General features: G+C 39.0%; 1 protein-coding gene across 7 annotated transcripts in view; it reads right to left on the bottom strand.

Annotated features, from left to right (window-relative positions):
- SLC4A10 (solute carrier family 4 member 10) overlaps positions 1 to 19,866 on the bottom strand; it is a 182,039-nt gene that overhangs the window by 22,903 nt on the left and 139,270 nt on the right. For all 7 annotated transcript variants that reach the window (XM_087709787.1, XM_087709772.1, XM_087709766.1 and 4 more), the window contains 3 exons: positions 18,526 to 18,771; positions 6,499 to 6,604; positions 933 to 1,094 (listed from right to left, as the gene is read on the bottom strand). In XM_087709787.1, the coding sequence (XP_087565913.1) occupies positions 933 to 1,094; positions 6,499 to 6,604; positions 18,526 to 18,771 (514 nt within the window). The remainder of the gene's footprint in view (positions 1 to 932; positions 1,095 to 6,498; positions 6,605 to 18,525; positions 18,772 to 19,866) is intronic.

Consider the following 19,866-nt stretch of genomic DNA (forward strand, 5'->3'; position numbering starts at 1 on the left):
GACTCCAGAACTGACCCATGTTCCTCCCCAACCTCCTCACTGTCTGAGTCTGCCACCAGCTTCGCTGGCGGGCCACAACACTACCTGTGAAGCAGTTTGTTGTTTTTTAAAGTCTTCTTTGTGAACCTGAAAAATGTACAGCTGCTTTGACAATTATTCAACACAGACAAATGTCTCTCTCTCTCCCTCTCCCTCCCTCTCTCCCTCCCTCCCTCTTTCTCTCTCTCTCACACACACAAAGGTAGCACTAGACCATAGGATGCAGAAGCATTTGAGTTTTGGCTTCAGGTGCAAATATGCCTAAAACTGCCCTGTTGTATTAAAATATGTTATCCCGACGGAGGATCTGACACTTAAAGCATACAGATAGCTCTTGACTTAGGATGGACTCTCCAGGCATGCTTGCAACCAGTTCTGAAGCCCTCTGAAGTTATGTAACTAAATTTTGGGTACTTAACAACTGACTTATATTTCAAGCCATTTGCAACATGTCATGTTCACACAACCACGTTTTACATTTTCACTGAAAACTGACATTTACTTCTAGTTTTCAGCAAAACCTCGTCATAGTGAATAACAGATTTGCTTAATGACCACAGTATTGGATCAACAATGGTAAAGCTGGGTTATTGCATGACGGTGGGACATTGCAAAGTCAAAGACTATCTGTACATTTAAAATTTCTGATTTATTTATTTTGCTGAGAATTAATTCTTGCCCAGTTTGGAACAAGAAGAAAAGTTAAAACATACTTTCTCTCCTCTCCATTGCTATTCTTAGATATCAATGCCCCGAAGGTATTAAACTTCTTTAAAATGCTGTCCCGCATTGCAGAACCAAGATGATACAATTAAACAATTAAATTAGGGGTAACTGTGTCTTGCATCATGTGCTTGCAATATTTCTTTCATGATTTGATTTTTAAAAATTACCTTGGTTGGGAAGTATCGGCTAGTCTTGAACTGCTTCAGTGTGGACGACAGTATGACCGTAGAAAAGAATAAGATGACTGACCAGAAGAGGACATCTGGAACATAAGGCTCATGTTCGCCACAGGCTCGTCCAACAAATATCCCTTTCCAATTCTGGCATTCCTAGCAGAGAAAGTAAAGGCACTGTTTCTGTCTGCTAACTGATGGCATGCTATAAACCAGACGTGGGGAAATATGGCCCCTTTATAACTTGTGGACTTCAACTCCCAGAATTCCTGAGATCAGCATAGTTGGCTCAGGAATTCTGGGAGTTGGTCTGCAAGTCATAAAAGGGGCATAGTGTCAGAATATTCATGAACTGGAATAGAACATAGCAATAGATCAGCCATTGGGGACTGGCTGAAATAGAACATGGTAACAAGATCAGCCAATATATGGGCATGGCAACTGGTCAGCCAATGGGAATTATTTGACGACTGAGAGCCATGCCAGACAGCTCAGAGCCTGGGCATGGCTTACCTATGTAGCTCTGCCTTTGTGTAACAGAACTAATCTAGTCTGTTCTCTGAATTGAAACTGGAAGCCAATCTCTCCTTTGCCTGTGTTTTGCCTGTAACTGCTACCACATTGGAGAATCCACTATTGGTATTGTAATAACACTCATGTGTTATTATGTATATAAAGACGTTAATGAATCCTGCTGAATCAGCTATCTGTGTGTGCTTTCTGGATCGATTTCTGCAACAAACTCTGACACATAATTCCCCACCCCTGTTATAAAGAAACCAAAGACAGGACTTTACACGATCAGTAATACTCTTTCTTACATTGAAGGCTATTGTAGACATTTTTTAAAACCCCATACATAATTTACATTGTATATTTCAATACCTTACATGTTTGAAAGAAATATGCATATTATGTACAGAAACTCTAATCTGGAAGTCTAGAATTGGCTCTGGATTTGTATTGATAGTGCAATTGGCAGCATACAAAATTCGGCTGCTAAAGAAGTTAGAAAAAGTATTACGTCTTTTTATCCCTGCTGTCTGGAAACACCGGAGGAAGATTAAAATGTGCATAATCATCAGCGTACTGATGATGCTACCGAGTTTGGTAAAGAAATGTCTTCAAGAAAAACAGTAACCTCTGAGAGCGGCAAGGACCCCACAGATTAAATAGCATCATTTCCCCTTGCTAATTCTGACTCGCAAGCACTGAAAGGGGTTGCTTTTCATCCTTCACAGTACTGAGCCCAAAATAAAAAGTGATTTTAATGGCAGCATGCTAGATGCTACATGAGGTCACATGTCCCGTTCAGATTTGCTGATGCTTTCTTAGTAATTCTGAACCAGCAGCTTGGACTAGCTTGGATGCTTGCTTCCTGGAATCCTAAAGCCGAGTTTAACAGCCAGAAATTAGAGGCATAATTATATCTTTCTGTATTAGCTTTCCCTTTGTTTCTCTCTTCTTTGGCCCTTATATTCTGGCTCCAATTAAAACACACACAAAATTAGTCAAAACATTAAATCAGCTTCGGAGAGTAATTTCAGAACAATTAATTGACTCAAAACCATAATGGATTAACTGTGGTTTAATGTAACTGGGAGACAGTGAGGAACAAAGGGAGATCCAGAATTGGTTAATATCATGTTTCATACCAGCTAATGACTATAGTTACATGAGGGTTGTTACTAGGAGGTTCTGAGGTCTATTCTAACCTGGCACTTCATCTCAGTTTGTTAGCAATCACTATTTTACATTGTTGGTAGCAATGTTTTTTGTTCATTTTGTTTTGTTTTAATTTAGCATGTTGCTAATGCAGGTCTTAGAAGAAATTAACTAAGTTTTAACAACCAATTTAAGGCAGGAAAAGCTGGATGAAGTACACAGTTAAAAAGCTCAAAACCATTCCCTCCGGATCAGTGTCAAGTAACTGGTTTGTAAAGCACAACTTCTTGGAAGTTGGTCTGATGGAAAACATCAGATTAACATACAAATGTTTAAATGGTTTCTGCTAGTTTTACATTAGAGAGGACTTTCTTTTGCCACCAGGGGGAGATAGACTCCACACAACCATATTATAATAAAACTTGACATAGTCCAGACAAATATTTGAATGCTCATTCCGAAAGGCACACATTCCACATGCTATTCCCAAGCTTTTCATGGTGCTTTTCTATGTGCAGAAACACTTTCGGCAAACATGTACAGAATCTTCCTTAAAATGTATTTCCATATCAAACCCTTCAGCACATAATATGCTCATTTGTTCACTGCAAATGTTTAAAAGACCATTTAAATGAGATCTGTCAGCAAACTGCACTATACAGTAGTCTATATGGCTGAACTGACAGATTATTGGGAATTTGCCTAGACGATGTTTTCCCCTCTTTAAATGGGAAGGGAGTGGAGGAGAGAACATTTTGAAAGTGGAATTTTTTGCAAATGGAAAATCTAGATTATTTGATAAGAATATCTGTATATAATACCCAGGAAACAATTAAAATGATACCGCTTCTGATTGTTTAAATATATTAAAAGAAAACAGAGAAGAAGGAAATATATAATTCAAAACTTTCCTTCGGGTTCACAGACACTAACAAATGTGATGCTGTAGTATTTGCATAACCCGGGTGCTTAAACCAGCCTGCAGTTTTAAAAACTATAGCACTGAGAACACCAGATTGGAATATATATTTTTTTTAAAAATGTCCCTTTGTTTCCATTTGTTTTAGCTTCTCCTGCAAGCCTGGCATTTTTCAACCACAAAAGAGGCTAAATAATTGTATTCATATAAAAATATGGTTTATATTTGAAATTAATAACCCCATGGCTGCATGTATCTCCTTTAAATACTCCTTTGTGTCATCTAGGATGACTTAGTCCTTCCTAGCCCAAAAACTTCAGGGGTATGTGTGGAAAGCAACTCAGATCATCCATACAGGTTTAAGACAAGATCCTCCTATTGCTGCCCTTAACAATATCCTCATCCCACATATTCAGTGTGGCTCTTTGCAACCAAAAGGGTATCCAATAACCACATAATATGCCACACACCGTTTCCTAAAGTGCCCTAAATCACAAATATTCCTGCTGCAACCATGCAGCCTTTGCAATATTCTTGTGATGTCTTGCGTAGGACTCACGCTATTCTTAGCTAAAGAAGAATATGATATTCTTCCTATATGATACACAAATCAGATTGTATCACAATTCTGCACTAGTGGAATCTGAACAGTTGAAATTTCTTGGAAATATTTTCCAATATTTGGAAGTTCTGCGCTGAGAACCCAATGTTACCAGGATGATGATATAGATATAATAATAATAAATGAATAACAATAGCAGTACACATTTACATTAGGTTCATTATCAAGATTATTCTTCTTTAGCATGATCTGTACTCATATTATTGGCAGGTTTGTCACAAGACACATAAATTTATTAACAACAAGCTTTGATTAAGTCAAACTAGGATTAAATCAGAGAGTTATGCACATCGGAAGGCAATCAGACCAGTCTTGTCTTCCAAGACATGTATTTTTAGGAAGCCAAGTCATTCAGATGTTACAAAGATCCTTAACTCAATTTTAGTAGAAGCTAATGATGATCACAGTTCATCATCAGTGATGTATTGGAAAGAAAATTCTGTACATAGCCTGTTTTTGTCCCTCTGAAGTTATATCACTTATGCTGGGGCTCCTTTCTTTCTTTCTTTCTTTCTTTTCTTTTTTCTTTTTGCTTTTCTAAAGATAGTTGCATACATTTTACAACTCCACACTCTCAGGCCACTCAGATTAATGTTATCCTTACTATGTACTGTTTAGGCAGAATGACAAGCAGTGTTTTGTCTGACTTCTCTTTGTTTATTTATTTCAAAAATAAAACATAATAAGCATTTCCAAAGCTATATCCAAAAACAAAAATTAACCACAAATGAAAAGCCAAAATGAAACTCAGAATAAGTGCCCACGGTCAGTTACCTGGTACCAGAGGTGGTATTCAGCAGATTCTGACCAGTTCTGGAGAACTGGTAGTGGAAATTTTGAGTAGTTGGGAGAACTGGCAAATACCACCTTTGACTGGCCCCACCCCCATCTCTTCTCTGCCTCCAGAGTCCCAGCTGATTGGGAGGGAATGGGGATTTTGCAGTAGCCTTCCCCTGGAGTGGGGAGGGAATGGAGATTTTACAGTGTCCTTCCCCTGCCACACCCACCAAGCCACGCCTACCAAGCCATGCCCACAGAACCGGTAATTAAAAAAAATTGAATCCCATCACTGCAGGTACCCAAAGTATGGTGGGATGGAAGAGCTTGAACTGTTTATAGAGAATTGCAATAAGGTGGTGCCTCCACAGCTGCCTTGGAGGAGATTAATCCAAAAGGTAGGGGCTACTATGCAGAAAGCAGGGTCAGTTTATCTCCTGCTTTCATCCCTTCCTGCTTGCTTTTGTTTTTATTCTTGTGCTATCAATCTTAGTAGGTTTCCTGGTTATCGACCATAATAAAAAACATCATATTGATTCACATTCAACATGCTGGTAAAAAAGAGTTTGTGTTTATGACTTTCCTGCTATCTTATGGCCTACTGAAAATGCTGTACGGATGACAAGGGGTTTTTCTAAATGGAATGAAATGTGACCCCAAGGGCAGATATCAAAAGAACCTCCTTCGCCTCCAGGTCAAACATTTGATGCAAGTAAGTTCCCTTGTGAGATCAGAATCTGCTTTTTTTTCCAGGGAGTCCAATGAAATACACAAAGCCACATTTCTTAGAGTAGATCCCTAATTATCTTGCATATTTGGTGCAAAGTGGTGGGGGATTCTCCTTCTTCCCTTCATAGTGAACACTTTTAACAGAATAGTCAAGGCACATCTTATTTTCCAGGATTTGATTTGTTAACTAGTTTTAGCATGAATCGTAATTCCTGTTTTGAGAGTTTTTATGCCCTTTATGTTTTATTTTTTTGCTAATTTTGGACCATAAGGAAGGATGAGCGCCAAAGAATTGAGGCCTTTGAACTCTGGTGCTGGAGAAGAGTCCTGTGAGTCCCTTGGACTGCAAGGCGATCAAACTGGTCAGTCCTAGAGGAGATCAACCCTGACTGCTCTTTAGACGGCCAGATCCTGAGGATGAAACTCAAGTACTTTGGCCACCTAATGAAAAGGAAGGACTCACTGGAGAAGAGCCTAATGCTGGGAAAGACTGAGGGCAAAAGAAGAAGGGGACGACAGAGAATGAGGTGGCTGGATGGATACACTGAAGCAGTCGGCGTGAGCTTAAATGGACTCCGGGGATGGTAGAGGATAGGAAGGCCTGGAGGAACGTTGTCCATGGGGTCGTGATGGGTCAGATATGCAACTAACAACTACAACAAATCATCTTGGATACTCAGTTGAATAGCAAGGAGAGATCTATATTGAATGAATGAATGAAGTATCAATATTGAAAGTAGTTTGCAGACTGGGGAGAACAGCCTGCCATTAGCCTCTGTATACTACCCAGATATATCCCATAGGTACACCTTGATTGAATTTACAATATGATTTGGTGGCATACTTACAGTCACAGTAAGATTTGCCCAAGGTATCTCATATGAGGACATGTTCTTTGACTGCCAATATTGTAAGGTAGTATTGCTTGGGTCATCTGGTTCCACACAGCTGCATCTGAAAAACAAATCAATGGTTGATGTTCTCTCAATTAGAAATGAATAATTTAGTTCACCATCCTTTCCTCTTGGGCAATCACATATAAATTGAAGTGGGTTAAACAGCTCTGAATGATACCAGACATAATTTTCCAGTCCCAGCAATGCAGCAATGGAATTGAATTGCTCCTGTATGTCAATACATACAGTCGTGTCTCTCTCTTCTCTTAAATGTTACAGTATACAGGGTGCTTGTTTTCATAGTATATTCCAAAAGTGGCCTGGTGATTCATTTGTAAAAGCCCTCTATAAGATGCAATCTCTGCCTCAGTCCATTTGTTTTTATTACTTATCTTTTATTTATTCTTATTATTATCTTTCTTACTGACCCCCTCTTATAGGCATTATGATGAGGGTGATGATCATTATTCTGTTGCACTGCAGGTACACTGAGAGCTTCTGCATCGGAGACAGATTTCTTTTGTGGCCAAATAAAGTATTCAATTCAATTGAATTTTCAGTCATTGCTCCATTTTGAAAAAGATGATGGCTCTTCAAAACTTCTGTTTCTACTAGGTTCTCAGAAGAACAAATTTTTTATTCTGTTCAGACATACACTTCACTACAATGTAAATTGAGGATGACTGCAGCATTGAAAAAGTTCTCCGATAAGCAGGAGACAATATATAACTCTGTTGTGAATCATTTTTGTAATTCTATGGTCCACATTCAGACATTTTAAAAAGTGCACAAATACACAGCCTTTCTTCATTCTCTAACAGTTCTCTGCATTGCTATTATGTTGGAATTCCTAACTTCGTATCCCTTGAAATCCTTTATATCATTACAATAATTACATTACTATCATTCAGTTTGAATTATTCTCAAGAAAAGGGTGCAAACAAATAATAGCTGAAACACATTCTGTTCCAGGAGTGAAATCCAGCAGGTTCTGACAGGTTCTGGAGAACCGATAGTGGAAATTTTCAGTAGTTCGGAGAACCAGCAAATGCCACCTCTGGCTAGCCCCAGGAGTGGGGAGGGAATGGAGATTTTGCAGTATCCTTCCCTTGCTACGCCCACCAAGTTATGCCCACAAAATCACACCCATCATATCATGCCACGCCCATCAAGCCACACCCACAGAACTGGTAGTAAAAAAAAATTGAATTTCGTCACTGTTCTGTTCCTGTATCTTTTACCAATTTCCTACAATTGGGTTTTGGATTTGGTAATCATTTACTTTGCTGATCAGTACTGATGATGTTACCTAGTCTGGGCAATAAAACATCTTTAAGAAAACAAACCAAGCTCAGAGAACACCAAGGACCCCTCATTTCAACCCTGAGCTACAAATATTCTCCTTTTTGGGCTCAGTAGATACAGGTAATCTTTATGGCTACAATTGAGCCTAAAATTTCATTGTTAAGCAGTATAGTTGCTAAGTAAGTTATGCTCCCTTTTGCGATCTCTCTTGTCACAGTTGTTAAATTAGTAACACATCAGCCAGTCATCTGGCTTCCCTATTGACTCTACTCGTCAAGATGATTGCAGAAGGTGATCACATGACCTTGGGACATTGCAACCATCATAGTACATATAAATATCTGAAATTTGATCACAGAACCACAGGAAGGCTGCCATGGTCATAAGTGCGAAAAATGGTCGTATATTACTTTTTCCAGTGCTGTTGTAACTTCGAATGATCACTAAATGAATGGTTTTTAAGTTGAGGACTACCTGTACTCTGCAGGAGTGCCACACATTCTCAACATTTCAAATTGCCCACCCGCCTCAGACCTTGGATCCTCCCCAGTTAAGCCACAATTCATTTAAGATAAAATGGAACATTAATCCCACCCCCACCCCACCCCCACCCCAGTCCTATGTTGTTCCTTCTGGCTTTCAGCAGATTATCTCAAGCAGAAAAACCTTTCTCTCAGAATATTAATCTTTAATTTATTTTTTAATACCAACCCGGGGATTGAACCTGGGCATAAAAAGCCTCCGTTCTGTTATTAAGCTTGATGGGGTTGCTAATATCAATCTCCATGATTGTCATCCGGGGATTTGTGGCAAAACTAATTGAAAAGGTTAGGTCTAAACAGGAAAAAGGGATTATAAAATAAGGGATTCGGCTGGAAAACAAAAAAAGATCATATAGTAGGGTAATTCTGTTTGCAACTTCAAGCCCCATCAAAGTTTTTTTTTTTATCATGTTTCAGGAACAAAACAAGAGATTTTATTTTTGCCATTTAATTTGGAATGATATAACACTGTACTGTGTAAACAAAGTCCAGTTGCCTTTTGAAAAAGCACCTTTAGGACTGTGGAATTATTATTATTATACAATTGTATCACAGCGGCCAGTTGTTTCGCCGGATTTGACATTGGTTACTAGTCGGGCCCCACCCAGGGGCCTAGGACGTCGTAACGTATTTTCGTAATATGCGTGCAGATCCAAGCAGTGCGGCTTTTTGCATTTGACTGATGGTGATTTTGTCAATTTTTAACTGTTTCAAATGTAATTCCAGTGCTTTTGGAATAGCACCCAGTGTGCCAATTACCACTGGAATTACCACTGCTGGTTTGTGCCATAGTCGTTGAATTTCGATTTTTAAGTCCTGGTATTTTGCGATTTTTTCATGTTCCTTCTCGGCGACCCTGCTATCACCTGGTATTGCGATGTCTATGATTGTGACCTTATTTTTCTCAACCAGTGTGATGTCTGGTGTATTATGCGCCAGTATTTTGTCCGTTTGTATACGGAAATCCCACAAGATCTTGACCATCTGATTTTCGGTGACTTTTTCAGGCTGATGTTCCCACCAGTTTGTTGCTGTTTTAATATTATAATTTTTGCACAAATTCCAATGGATCATTTGTGCTACTGAATTGTGCCGCAATTTATAATCAGTCTGAGTGATTTTTTTACAGCAGCTGAGTATTTGATCAACAGTTTCATCAGCTTCTTTGCAAAGTCTGCATTTGGCATCATCAGAGGATTTTTCGATTTTGGCCTTAATGGCATTTGTGCGGATAGCTTGTTCTTGCGCAGCCAGGATTAGTGACTCTGTTTCTTTCTTTAATGTACCTGTTGTTAACCATAACCAAGTTTGTTCACTGTCCACTTTATCTTTTATTTTTTCCAGAAATTGGCCATGCAGTGCTTTGTTCTGCCAACTCTCCATTCTTGATTTTATCACATCTTTTCTGTATTCTTGTTTCGTCTGTTGGGCCTTCAGTAGATTTTTGTTCTTTACTTCGATTAATAGATGTTCTTGACTTTCTTTTAAATAATCAGCCAGTGCATGTTTTTCTTCTTCAACTGTTTGCTTCACTTGTAATAATCCTCTGCCACCTGATTTTCGGGGCAGGTAAAGTCTATCAGTATCACCACATGGATGTAAACTGTAGTGCATTGTCATTAGTTTCCTGGTTTTTCGGTCCAAAATGTCCAAATCAGCTTGTGTCCAGTTAACTATACCAGCTGTGTATCTTGTAACTGGTATTGCCCAGGTATTTATGGCCTTGATTGTATTTCCACCATTCAATTTAGATTTCAAAATTTTCCTAACTCTGTTGGTGTACTCTCGCCTGACAATAGTTTTTACTTCTCCATGCTTGATGTTATCCAACTGCAGAATGCCTAAGTATTTGTAGGCTTCATTTTCTTTGCATTTAATTAATTGGCCATTGGGCATTTCAATTCCCTCACATGCAGTGATTTTGCCCCTTTTTATGGATACAGTGGCGCATTTTTCCATGCCAAACTGCATTGAAATATCGGTGCTGAATACTCGGACTGTGTTTGTCAATGATTGGATTTCTATTTCTGACTTTCCATAGAGTTTCAAATCATCCATATATAGTAAATGCAACATTTTTTCAGCTTCTTTGGCTGTTTGGTAGCCTAATTTCATTTTTTTTAAGATTACTGATAGTGGGATCATTGCGATGATGAAGAGAAGAGCTGAAAGTGAATCACCCTGGAAAATTCCTCACTTGATATTAACCATTCCGTAGATCTCATTCCCTACTGCCAACTCAGTTCTTTGCATTTTCCCACAATTCTTTCCAGAATTCAACTGTGGCCTGCTTTTCTGGTTTTTCACTTTTGGTGTCACCATTCACATTAAGACTTTGATAAAAATGCCGTTGGTTTGATCGAAATTGCTGATTTTGTTTATATTGGATGATTCGTGCCTCATATCTTTCAATTTTTCTAGCTGTTGCTGTTATCTGCTGTTTTACAATCTCTACAGCTTCATTGATGTTTCTTGTAATTATTATTATTATTATTACACAATTGTATCACAGCGGCCAGTTGTTTCGCTGGATTTGGCATTGGTTACTAGTCGGGCCCCACCCAGGGGCCTAGGACGTCGTAACGTATTTTCGTAATATACGTGCAGATCCAAGCAGTGCAGCTTTTTGCATTTGACTGATGGTGATTTTGTCAATTTTTAACTGTTTTAAATGTAATTCCAGTGCTTTTGGAATAGCACCCAGTGTGCCAATTACCACTGGAATTACCACTGCTGGTTTGTGCCATAGTCGTTGAAATTATTATTATTATTATTATTATTATTATTATTATTATTATTATTATCATCATCAACAACAACAACAACAACAATTTGCCTCCTGTTGTGGGAAGCAAATAGTAGTGCAAAAGAGATTTGGACCAGTTTTATCAAAATGTCTGGACACGCAAGAATACTCCAACTTGTCATACAGCAATATACTTTTCCTGTTTCTCAGCTGCTGTTAAAGTTACATGTCAAAAATGAATTGTGAAGCCAAATGAAAGAACTACAGAAGATGCCATGTAGGTATCCAAGCGTTAAAAAAGCAACGCCAAAGCAACTGTGGGTCCAAGGAGGAAGTTTGTTCTATATACTGTTTCAAAGAAAAAGAGAAGAGACAAATGCTTTTCATAAAGCAACCATCTAAAGCAGATAATGAGCTTTTCCATCCCAAACTTTGACACAGAATATAAATGGGTGGGTGGGTGGGTGGGTGGGTGGGTGGGTGGAGGGAGGGAGGGAGGGAGAGAGAGAGAGAGAGAGAGAGAGAGAGAGAATGAGAGAGAGAGAGAGAGAGAGAGAGAGGGAGAGAGGGAGAGAGAGAGAGAGATACACACATATACAAATGTTATCCTCAGATCTAGAAAGATTTTTTTTGCCTTAGGCAGTTGAAACTAAAAATAGGGGCAGTTGATTAAGAGAGTTGTCCACCTGTACAAGTTTTCCAAATACTCTGCTCCAAACAGAAGAGTGCATCTGTAGGTCAGGATGGAACTACGGAATCCTCGCTGCTCTTTAAGCTGTTTGCTTGCAGATGTTTCATTACCAGACTAGGTAACATCATCAGTCTTCAGAGTATCAGGGACTCCATTCTATCCCCTCCTCTGTCAATCACCAGCATTCCACATCCACTGAGCAACTTTAGGAAAGCCTGTGTGGTTCTGAATCCCACCCCCCAGGAGTGTCTGTGTTGTTTCTTTGTTTGTTTGTTTGTTTTATTAGTTTTGTATGCCGCCCACTCCCGAAGGACTCCGGGCGGCTCACAATAAAATAGGGAAAGGGGGATAAATAAGACGATACAAAAATTTAAAAATACACAACATTCACAATTGAAATGGGGCTGGATACTTCAACAGCCCCCAGCCTGTCAGAACAGCCAGGACTTAGCAGCTTTATGGAAGGCTGGGAGGGTAGTAAGGGTCCGGATCTCCACGGGGAGCTCGTTCCAGAGGGCCAGAGCAGCAACAGAGAAGGCTCTTCCCCGGGGGATCGCCAGCCGACATTGGCTGGCAGATGGGACCCGGAGAAGGCCAAGCCTGTGCGATCAAATTGGTCTTTGGGAGGTAATTGGCAGGAGGTGATCTCTCAGGTACCCAGGTCTGATGCTATGCAGGGCTTTATAAGTAACGACTAGCACCTTGAAGCGTGTCCGCAGACCAATGGGCAGCCAGTGCAGCTCGCGGAGGATAGGTGTAATGTGGGTGTACACACAATCGCTCGCGCGGCTGCATTCTGCACTAGCTGAAGTCTTCGAACACTTTTCAAGAGCAGCCCCATGTAGAGCATATGTGTGAACATCCACATTGTCTGACAAAAGCACCACATTGGAGACTGAATTCTCTACCAATGTACATGAGCGGGTATTTAACTATATGTGTACATATGTAATCATATGGGTGTGCATCTGTGTATATGTTTGTGTGTGTGAATGACATACGGTGTTCTTCTAAGACTGTTTTCTGTTGTTTTTCTATTGTTTTATTTGAGACAGAGTAAAAATTTGAAAATGAGCTTCTGTCCATAAGATTTCAGTACCTCGTTGCTACTTTATATGGGAGATGCTCACTGTTGGGCTCTCTCTCCTTCTCTTAAAAAAATTAGTTTTAAACAGTTCTGCAACAGAAACTTCAAGGAGACTTACTCTACATCAATGTTTACAGATATGCTTGAAAAGGAACTACTCTAGAAAGGAAGGAAGAAAGGATGGAAGGAAGGAAACATTCTCTCCATTGTTATTTGATACCAGCGAACATCCCATAGTAAGGGCACATAGTTGGTTAGATTGAGTGTAATTTATCTTAATTACAATCATTATGCAATGCTTCTTGTCCCTTGATGACTGCAAAGTATAAGGTTGCTCAATGAGTGTATGAAGAGTTAGCAGAAGCAGGATGGATGGAGTCCAGATCCCTCCCACATCAGTGTGCCTGTGGACCATGTTTTGAGATTGTGCATTTGGCTTCATTAAGGAAGCAGCCATATACAGATACAGATTGTGCTTATTAGACTCCTCTGTCCAATCAGGCACCATTGACCCAAATTTCCCACCAAATAAAAGAACATGTTCATGTTCTCTTTTCACTAATGTTTCAAAGGTGCTAAGTCAAATGTGAGCACGTACAAGTCTCCTGAAGGTACTCAGTTCCCAGTGCCCAAGAGGCTGAAGTCTCACAATGGACCAGATGTATATCAGGGGTGATATACACCTACCTTCCCTACAGGTTTGCAAATGTGAACGCATGCACTCACAACCTCTGTGCTTGTGCAGATCCTTCCATTCATGCGCTTTTGGTGAAAAAAATGGCCTAAATGGAATGCTATAGAGCCGGGCGCAGGTGGGCGGCACCACCCCTGATTTCCTCTACCGGTTCAGGCAATCTGGTCTGAACCAGTAGAATACCACCTCTGGAGCCTACACCTAGAGAGCAGATGATTGTGAGGCCAACTCACAAACACCTTTGCTAAGTCCCCTCATTCATACTTAGGATTCAAAGATATTTGGGGTTTACAGGTTTTAAATATAAGACCTAACCCCAAAATTAAAGCAAGCAAGCAAACAAACAAACAAGTAATAGCAGCATCCTTTAACTAAAAGAATCTAGGTCAGTTGTTCATCAGAATGACATGAACTTGGCACCTTAAAGAACTTTCACAGTGGGATATTACGCTCCCAATTCTTAAATGTATGCCATGGACAGATTGTCATATGCATACCGCCAAGCCAAAGCTCTTTGAAATTATTCAATATAATCTGTTAATAATCAAGGGACGTCTGGTTAAAAAATTAGTTTTTCTTTTTTGTTAGAAAACATCAATTTATCCCTTTTTGAAGTAGAGAACAGAACTGCCAAAGTAAAGATTAAAATTAATGAATCAATTTTTGAATATTATCTAGGGAAAATTGATTCTGATGAAGTAGTGGCATGTGGGGGTGACCTTGGGAGACAGGAGGAAGAGCTGCAGACAGCACAACTGGCACGCAAAGATGTCTCGGCCTATAGAAGGGGGGATGGCATGGGAAATATTTCAGAAGGGCCCCACCCTAGTGAAAGGAAAGAAAAGGAGAAATGCATTCAGTCTCGCAAGATTCTGTTAAAGTAACCTTACAATAAAAACTAGAGTTTGGTTGTGGTTGTTTTCTGGACTACCTCACAGGGGTAGCACATGAAAGAGATAAACATTCACATTTTATTTGGAACACTTGTCTTCATTTTTTTCCACTTAGACCCTGTCAACACTTACAGGACACACAGCAAAAAAGGGATAGGGCTTCTCAGTGAAGGTGGATATTCAACACTTCAATGTTGGAGCATTGCTTGCTGAACAAGCAACCATTGCTGTTCTCGAGGATTCCATTCCGGTATAAAACTACGGATCATGAAACTGTGAATAACAAAACTTGAGTTGCCAAAAGGAAGCCCACAACCCTGCCAACTTTATCCCTGTGGCCCTTAGACCCTAAAAAAATGTGTGAATGATTATCAAAAAGACCATCTACCCTGTGGTAGACAGTTATATAAATGTAAAAAAACCCTTAATAATAATAATAGGAAAATGTGGCATATAAATTCCGCTTATAGATTCACTTATAGATAAGAAAGTATCTACAGTGGAATCCATTATGAGGTACCGGTAAGTGTAAAGGTATCATTCAACATTCAAGGAAGGCCTATTTTTATACCCAGTAATAAAGTATTACACAGAGATACATACAGACACAGATACACACACAGGCACACACACATAAGGCATTCTTGTACTAAGGACATAAACTATTCATACAAGGCAAAGGACTGTTACAAGGGGTTATAAACTCAGTATATACCCTTTAATTGATTTCCCCTTTAATTGATTTCCCCACAAGAATCTCTATATAAATATATCTATTTTCTATACATGTCCACTGAGAAATAAAATTTATTGACATTCATTGGATTGACTTTTAGTAAGTACTCAGAGAATTGCAACCATATGGTTAGCTATTCAGCTTTGGAAAACATATGATGCCTTTATATTATCCATCAGCTATCCATCAGTAAAGTGATATGTTTGCCCAATGACAAATTTCATAGATAGTGGGGTTGGGTGAGGGGTGTTGGGGATTATATGTCATGTGAAATTATGTATTGAGCTAAAGGAGTGGAAAAAGACAAAATGAGCAGGTGTGTATATTTATTTTATGAATAATAATGGCTAGCAATAAAAAAAATCACAGAGAATTTCATTTGCTATTTCTGAGAAGTGAGAAATTGATATAGATTTAGAAATTGAAAAGGTCTTTCAGAATTTATTACTGTAACAACTCATGAGCAGACTCATACATCAGTTACAATTGCCATGAAGATACTTGTTGATTTCTTTAGATTTCTTTAGATTTCATGTTGATTTCTTTAGAAATATTTGACAATTAACAATTCCAGAAAGAATTTCAGTATACGTACCTCCATGAAAAACAAAGGATTTCACAGCTTTCACAACACTGAGACAAACTTCACTACAAAATTATAGATAAGCATATTAGGCAAACCAGTCACTGGATCCTGTCCATCATCTTGCTGCTTCCTCACTAATCCCATTGTCATCTCTTCATTTTTGCATCTTCTCTTTCACCAAAGTGGAATCGGTAATCTAGCATCTAGTAGGTGCTTTGAGTTTCAACACCTATCAAGTTTATCTAGCATAGTCAATGTGAAGGAACTATGGGAGTTGCAGCTCAGTAACTTTCTACCTTTGCTATATTTTATGGCTCAGCTCCCTTCCGCCACTCATCCCACTTCAATGGGATTCTCACAGTATGAACATTTTCATTCTCTGCCAGTTGCATCTGAATGAAAGTTGTTTCAAATGGTAGCCCCCTTGACTTTTTTCCTCACAGATAATTGCAATTACACCTTGATATGTCACCCACATTTATAAGGTAAAATACAACATAGTGGGCTGCAGTTGTGAAATTTTAGTGTAAAAGTAAAAAGCCAGTCTTTCCTTGGCATCAAATCCCAAACAATGTTATAGTTATCGGGAAACAGTATTTCAAAGCTGTAGAGAGGAAGATAATCTTGATAGAAATAGATGAAGCTAGTTACCAAGATGACAAGGGAGAAACCATATATTAAGCCCACAAAATAGCTTTCTCAAATGGTTCAAAAGTCCCCTCATTAATTCACGAGAGTATAAGAAAGGGAAGGAGATACAGTCGTTCCCGATTCTAGGGGGCGGTGCTCATTTTCGTTTCAAACCGAAGAGCCAGCACTGTCCGAAGACGTCTCCATCATGTGGCCGGCATGACTAAACGCCAAAGGCACTTAGTTACATTCCCACCAAAGTGGTCCCTATTTTTCTGAGGTATACCAGAAATGGGCTGCGTAAACAAGTGGAGCTCCATCCATGGGATGCAGGCAGCACATCTCTGGTTCACAGAAAAACATCTTTCCATGGGGGCCACTGCTATATGGTATCTAAAACCTATACAGGCACACAACATTCACAGCATTTACACTGCAGTATCCAGGTTATTTTCAGAGAGAAACCCATGCAACCACATAGTTTAACCACAAACTAGTCAGATTTTTAGCATTAGGACTAAGATAAAGACTAAGCTAGCATAAACTTAGTTCTACCAAATGAGTGGGTTATTTCATTTAATTCAAGTAGAACAAAGTATAATTAATTTTAGGGTTAGCTGAACGCTTTGTATGATTCAGAATGGTTTTGCTGAATTGTTTATGTTGCAGAATATCTCAATTGCTGAAATTTTGTGACTTACACTACTCTTATCTCAAAAGGAGAAATACACAAAGACATTTCTCTAAAAAAAGAAAAAAAACAGCCCCATCCTACCATATCTATTAATTACGTGCCCTTGTGACCTCTAGGCTGGAGTACTACAATATGCTCTACATGGGGCTGCCCTTGAAGGGTATTCGGCGACTTCAGCTAGTCCAGAATGTGGCCGCGCGAGCGATTGTGGGTGCACCTCGCTTCACCCACATAACACCTATCCTCCGCGAGCTGCACTGGCTACCTGTCGATCTCCGGGTACGCTTCAAGGTGCTACTTGTCACCCATAAAGCCCTTCATGGTAGTGGATCTGGGTACTTGAGAGACCGCCTACTGCCAATCACCTCCACTCGACCTATTAGATCCCATAGATTAGGCCTCCTCCGAGTCCCATCTGCCGGTCAATGTCGACTGGCAACCACGCAGAGGAGAGCCTTCTCGGTGGCAGCTCCGACCCTATGGAACGATCTCCCCATGGAGATTCGTACCCTCACCACCCTCCAGACCTTCCGCACAGCCCTCAAAATCTGGCTATCCCGTCAGGCCTGGGGCTAAAACTGTAACCCACCCGAATGGTATGAATGTTGTGTTTTTTAATGACGTACTGTCCTACGTGTTAAATGTTTGTTTCCCCCCCCCTTTTCGAGTTGTAAGCTGCCCTGAGTCCCCCCAGGGAAAAGGGCGGCATATAAATAAACTTCTCAAATCTCAAATCTCAAACATTCATGAAATAAAATTTCATTTTGAAAAACACCAGGTTACCTTTCTTTAAATTTGTAACCATTTCCTTTATTATATGAACAGAAAAAACAGTATAGAAAGTATATAAGCAATTATAGTCAAATGAAAATGGAGGTATGATGATGGTAACGTATAAATATCTGAGTTAAAATACTTGAGTTAATATGAATTATGTTTATTGACTGTGGAAGAGATGCATGAAAGTCTTTTTGTAACCAACTGATACACTTTCTACAGTATGTAAAGAAGGATGTGTTGTGTTTGTTTTGAAAATAAAAAATAAAAAAATTATTTTTTAAAAAAGAAAGAATATAATGCAACTTCAAAATTAATAATTATGATAATAAGAAAAGGGGAGATTATGAGTCCATATTCTTATATAGCCCATTTATTTAAAAATCTAATTAAAATATTGACAAACAACAGATATCAATGTGATCATGATGATCTTGACAACTTCATCAACCTGACATTCATGAAGCGGGGGGTCAAACCTTAGCAAGAAATAGCAAATTTCTCTTCCTACTTGGCATTTCCTCCCTAATTCTCATAGTAGAAACTCTCCCTTTGGCAAATAACATCAGTAACAATTAATGGAGAAAATCTTACTTACGAGTATTGTGTTAGAAGTTCCAAGTTATTATGCATGTTGATTGGATATGTTTCTCTGAGATGATAGAGCTTTTCTAAGGCCTCATAAATGAAAATGATGCAGATAAGAGATGCAAAAGCTTCCTCCGTAAACCGAGTAATATAGCACACCAAAGAACTTGCATCAGTCGCAACGAGAATGATACACAGAATTGCAGTCCATAAACCAATGCTCGCTCTCAAAGAAAGGTAAGACAATCCGTATTCCCTATTAATAGATTTTTAAAAATATTACTGCAGTGGTCAAATAAGAAAATAGAGACTTGGGAATTCCATGTGGTCTCTTGACAATCAATTATTCTTCAAATTAGCTTTCTGGGAAAGCATAAGAAAGGCTATAACTACTTATTGTCATTTGCCAATGCTAAGCCATAAAACATATTTCAGTAATAAGGGTGATTTTTTCTGGCTTATGGTTGTGGTATTGCCTTAAGGCAAATTCCTCAATTTGCTTGCAAATCTCAAAAAATAAAAAGGCTTCCATTCTGCTCTTGATTTTATTCTCTTGTTCCTATAGTTGGTTTTATCTTAAATTTTGATAGATGTTATACTGTTGACATATTCTGCAAATAGGAGGGGCACTATATATGTGAGTGAATAAATACATAAATACAATGCTATGTTATGTTGTGGTTCATAGGTTCACCTCACCCAGGAGAAACACCTGGAATCCAATTTAAAGAACAATGATATCCAAATATACAAAGTAAAACAAATATTTAATTAGACACAATCCCAAATATACAAGAATTTGGGCATAAAATATCAATGTAGACAAATACATCTACGGTCACTCTAAATTGGCCAGGGAATATAACATTTTAAGGATAGCCTTAGCAGTTAGACTTATATACCGGTTCATGGTACTTTACAACCCTCTCTAAGCGGTTTACAAGGTCAGCATAATGCCCCCAACAATCTGGGTCCCCATTTTACCAACCTCGGAAGGATGGAAGGCTGAGTCAACCTTGAGCCGGTCAGGATTGAAGGAATTGAACTTCTGTCAATCTGAGCAGAATTAGCCTGCAATCCTACATTTTAAGTTAACCACTGCGCCACCATGGCTCAAGTATGCTGCTATCTTGTTTTTTCCCTTGTCTGTCTGATCTGCAATACTTTGGCCTGAAATTAACCACTCTTATTGCTATTTTGTAGATGGAAGCTCAAAGACACTCTGGAATTTTTAAGATGGTACTTAAAAATAGTTCCCATCATCCCTGATCATTCAAGGTATGGGCAAGGCTCATGACTCTACTCCAGAGCTAACATCAATCAATAGTGAACTTTTAGAAATGAGATTAAA

This window comes from Thamnophis sirtalis, unplaced genomic scaffold (assembly GCF_051295495.1).
Source record: "Thamnophis sirtalis isolate CommonGarterSnake01/CBP01778 unplaced genomic scaffold, rThaSir2_p1.2 scaffold_1, whole genome shotgun sequence".
In the NCBI taxonomy this organism is placed as follows: domain Eukaryota; kingdom Metazoa; phylum Chordata; class Lepidosauria; order Squamata; family Natricidae; genus Thamnophis; species Thamnophis sirtalis.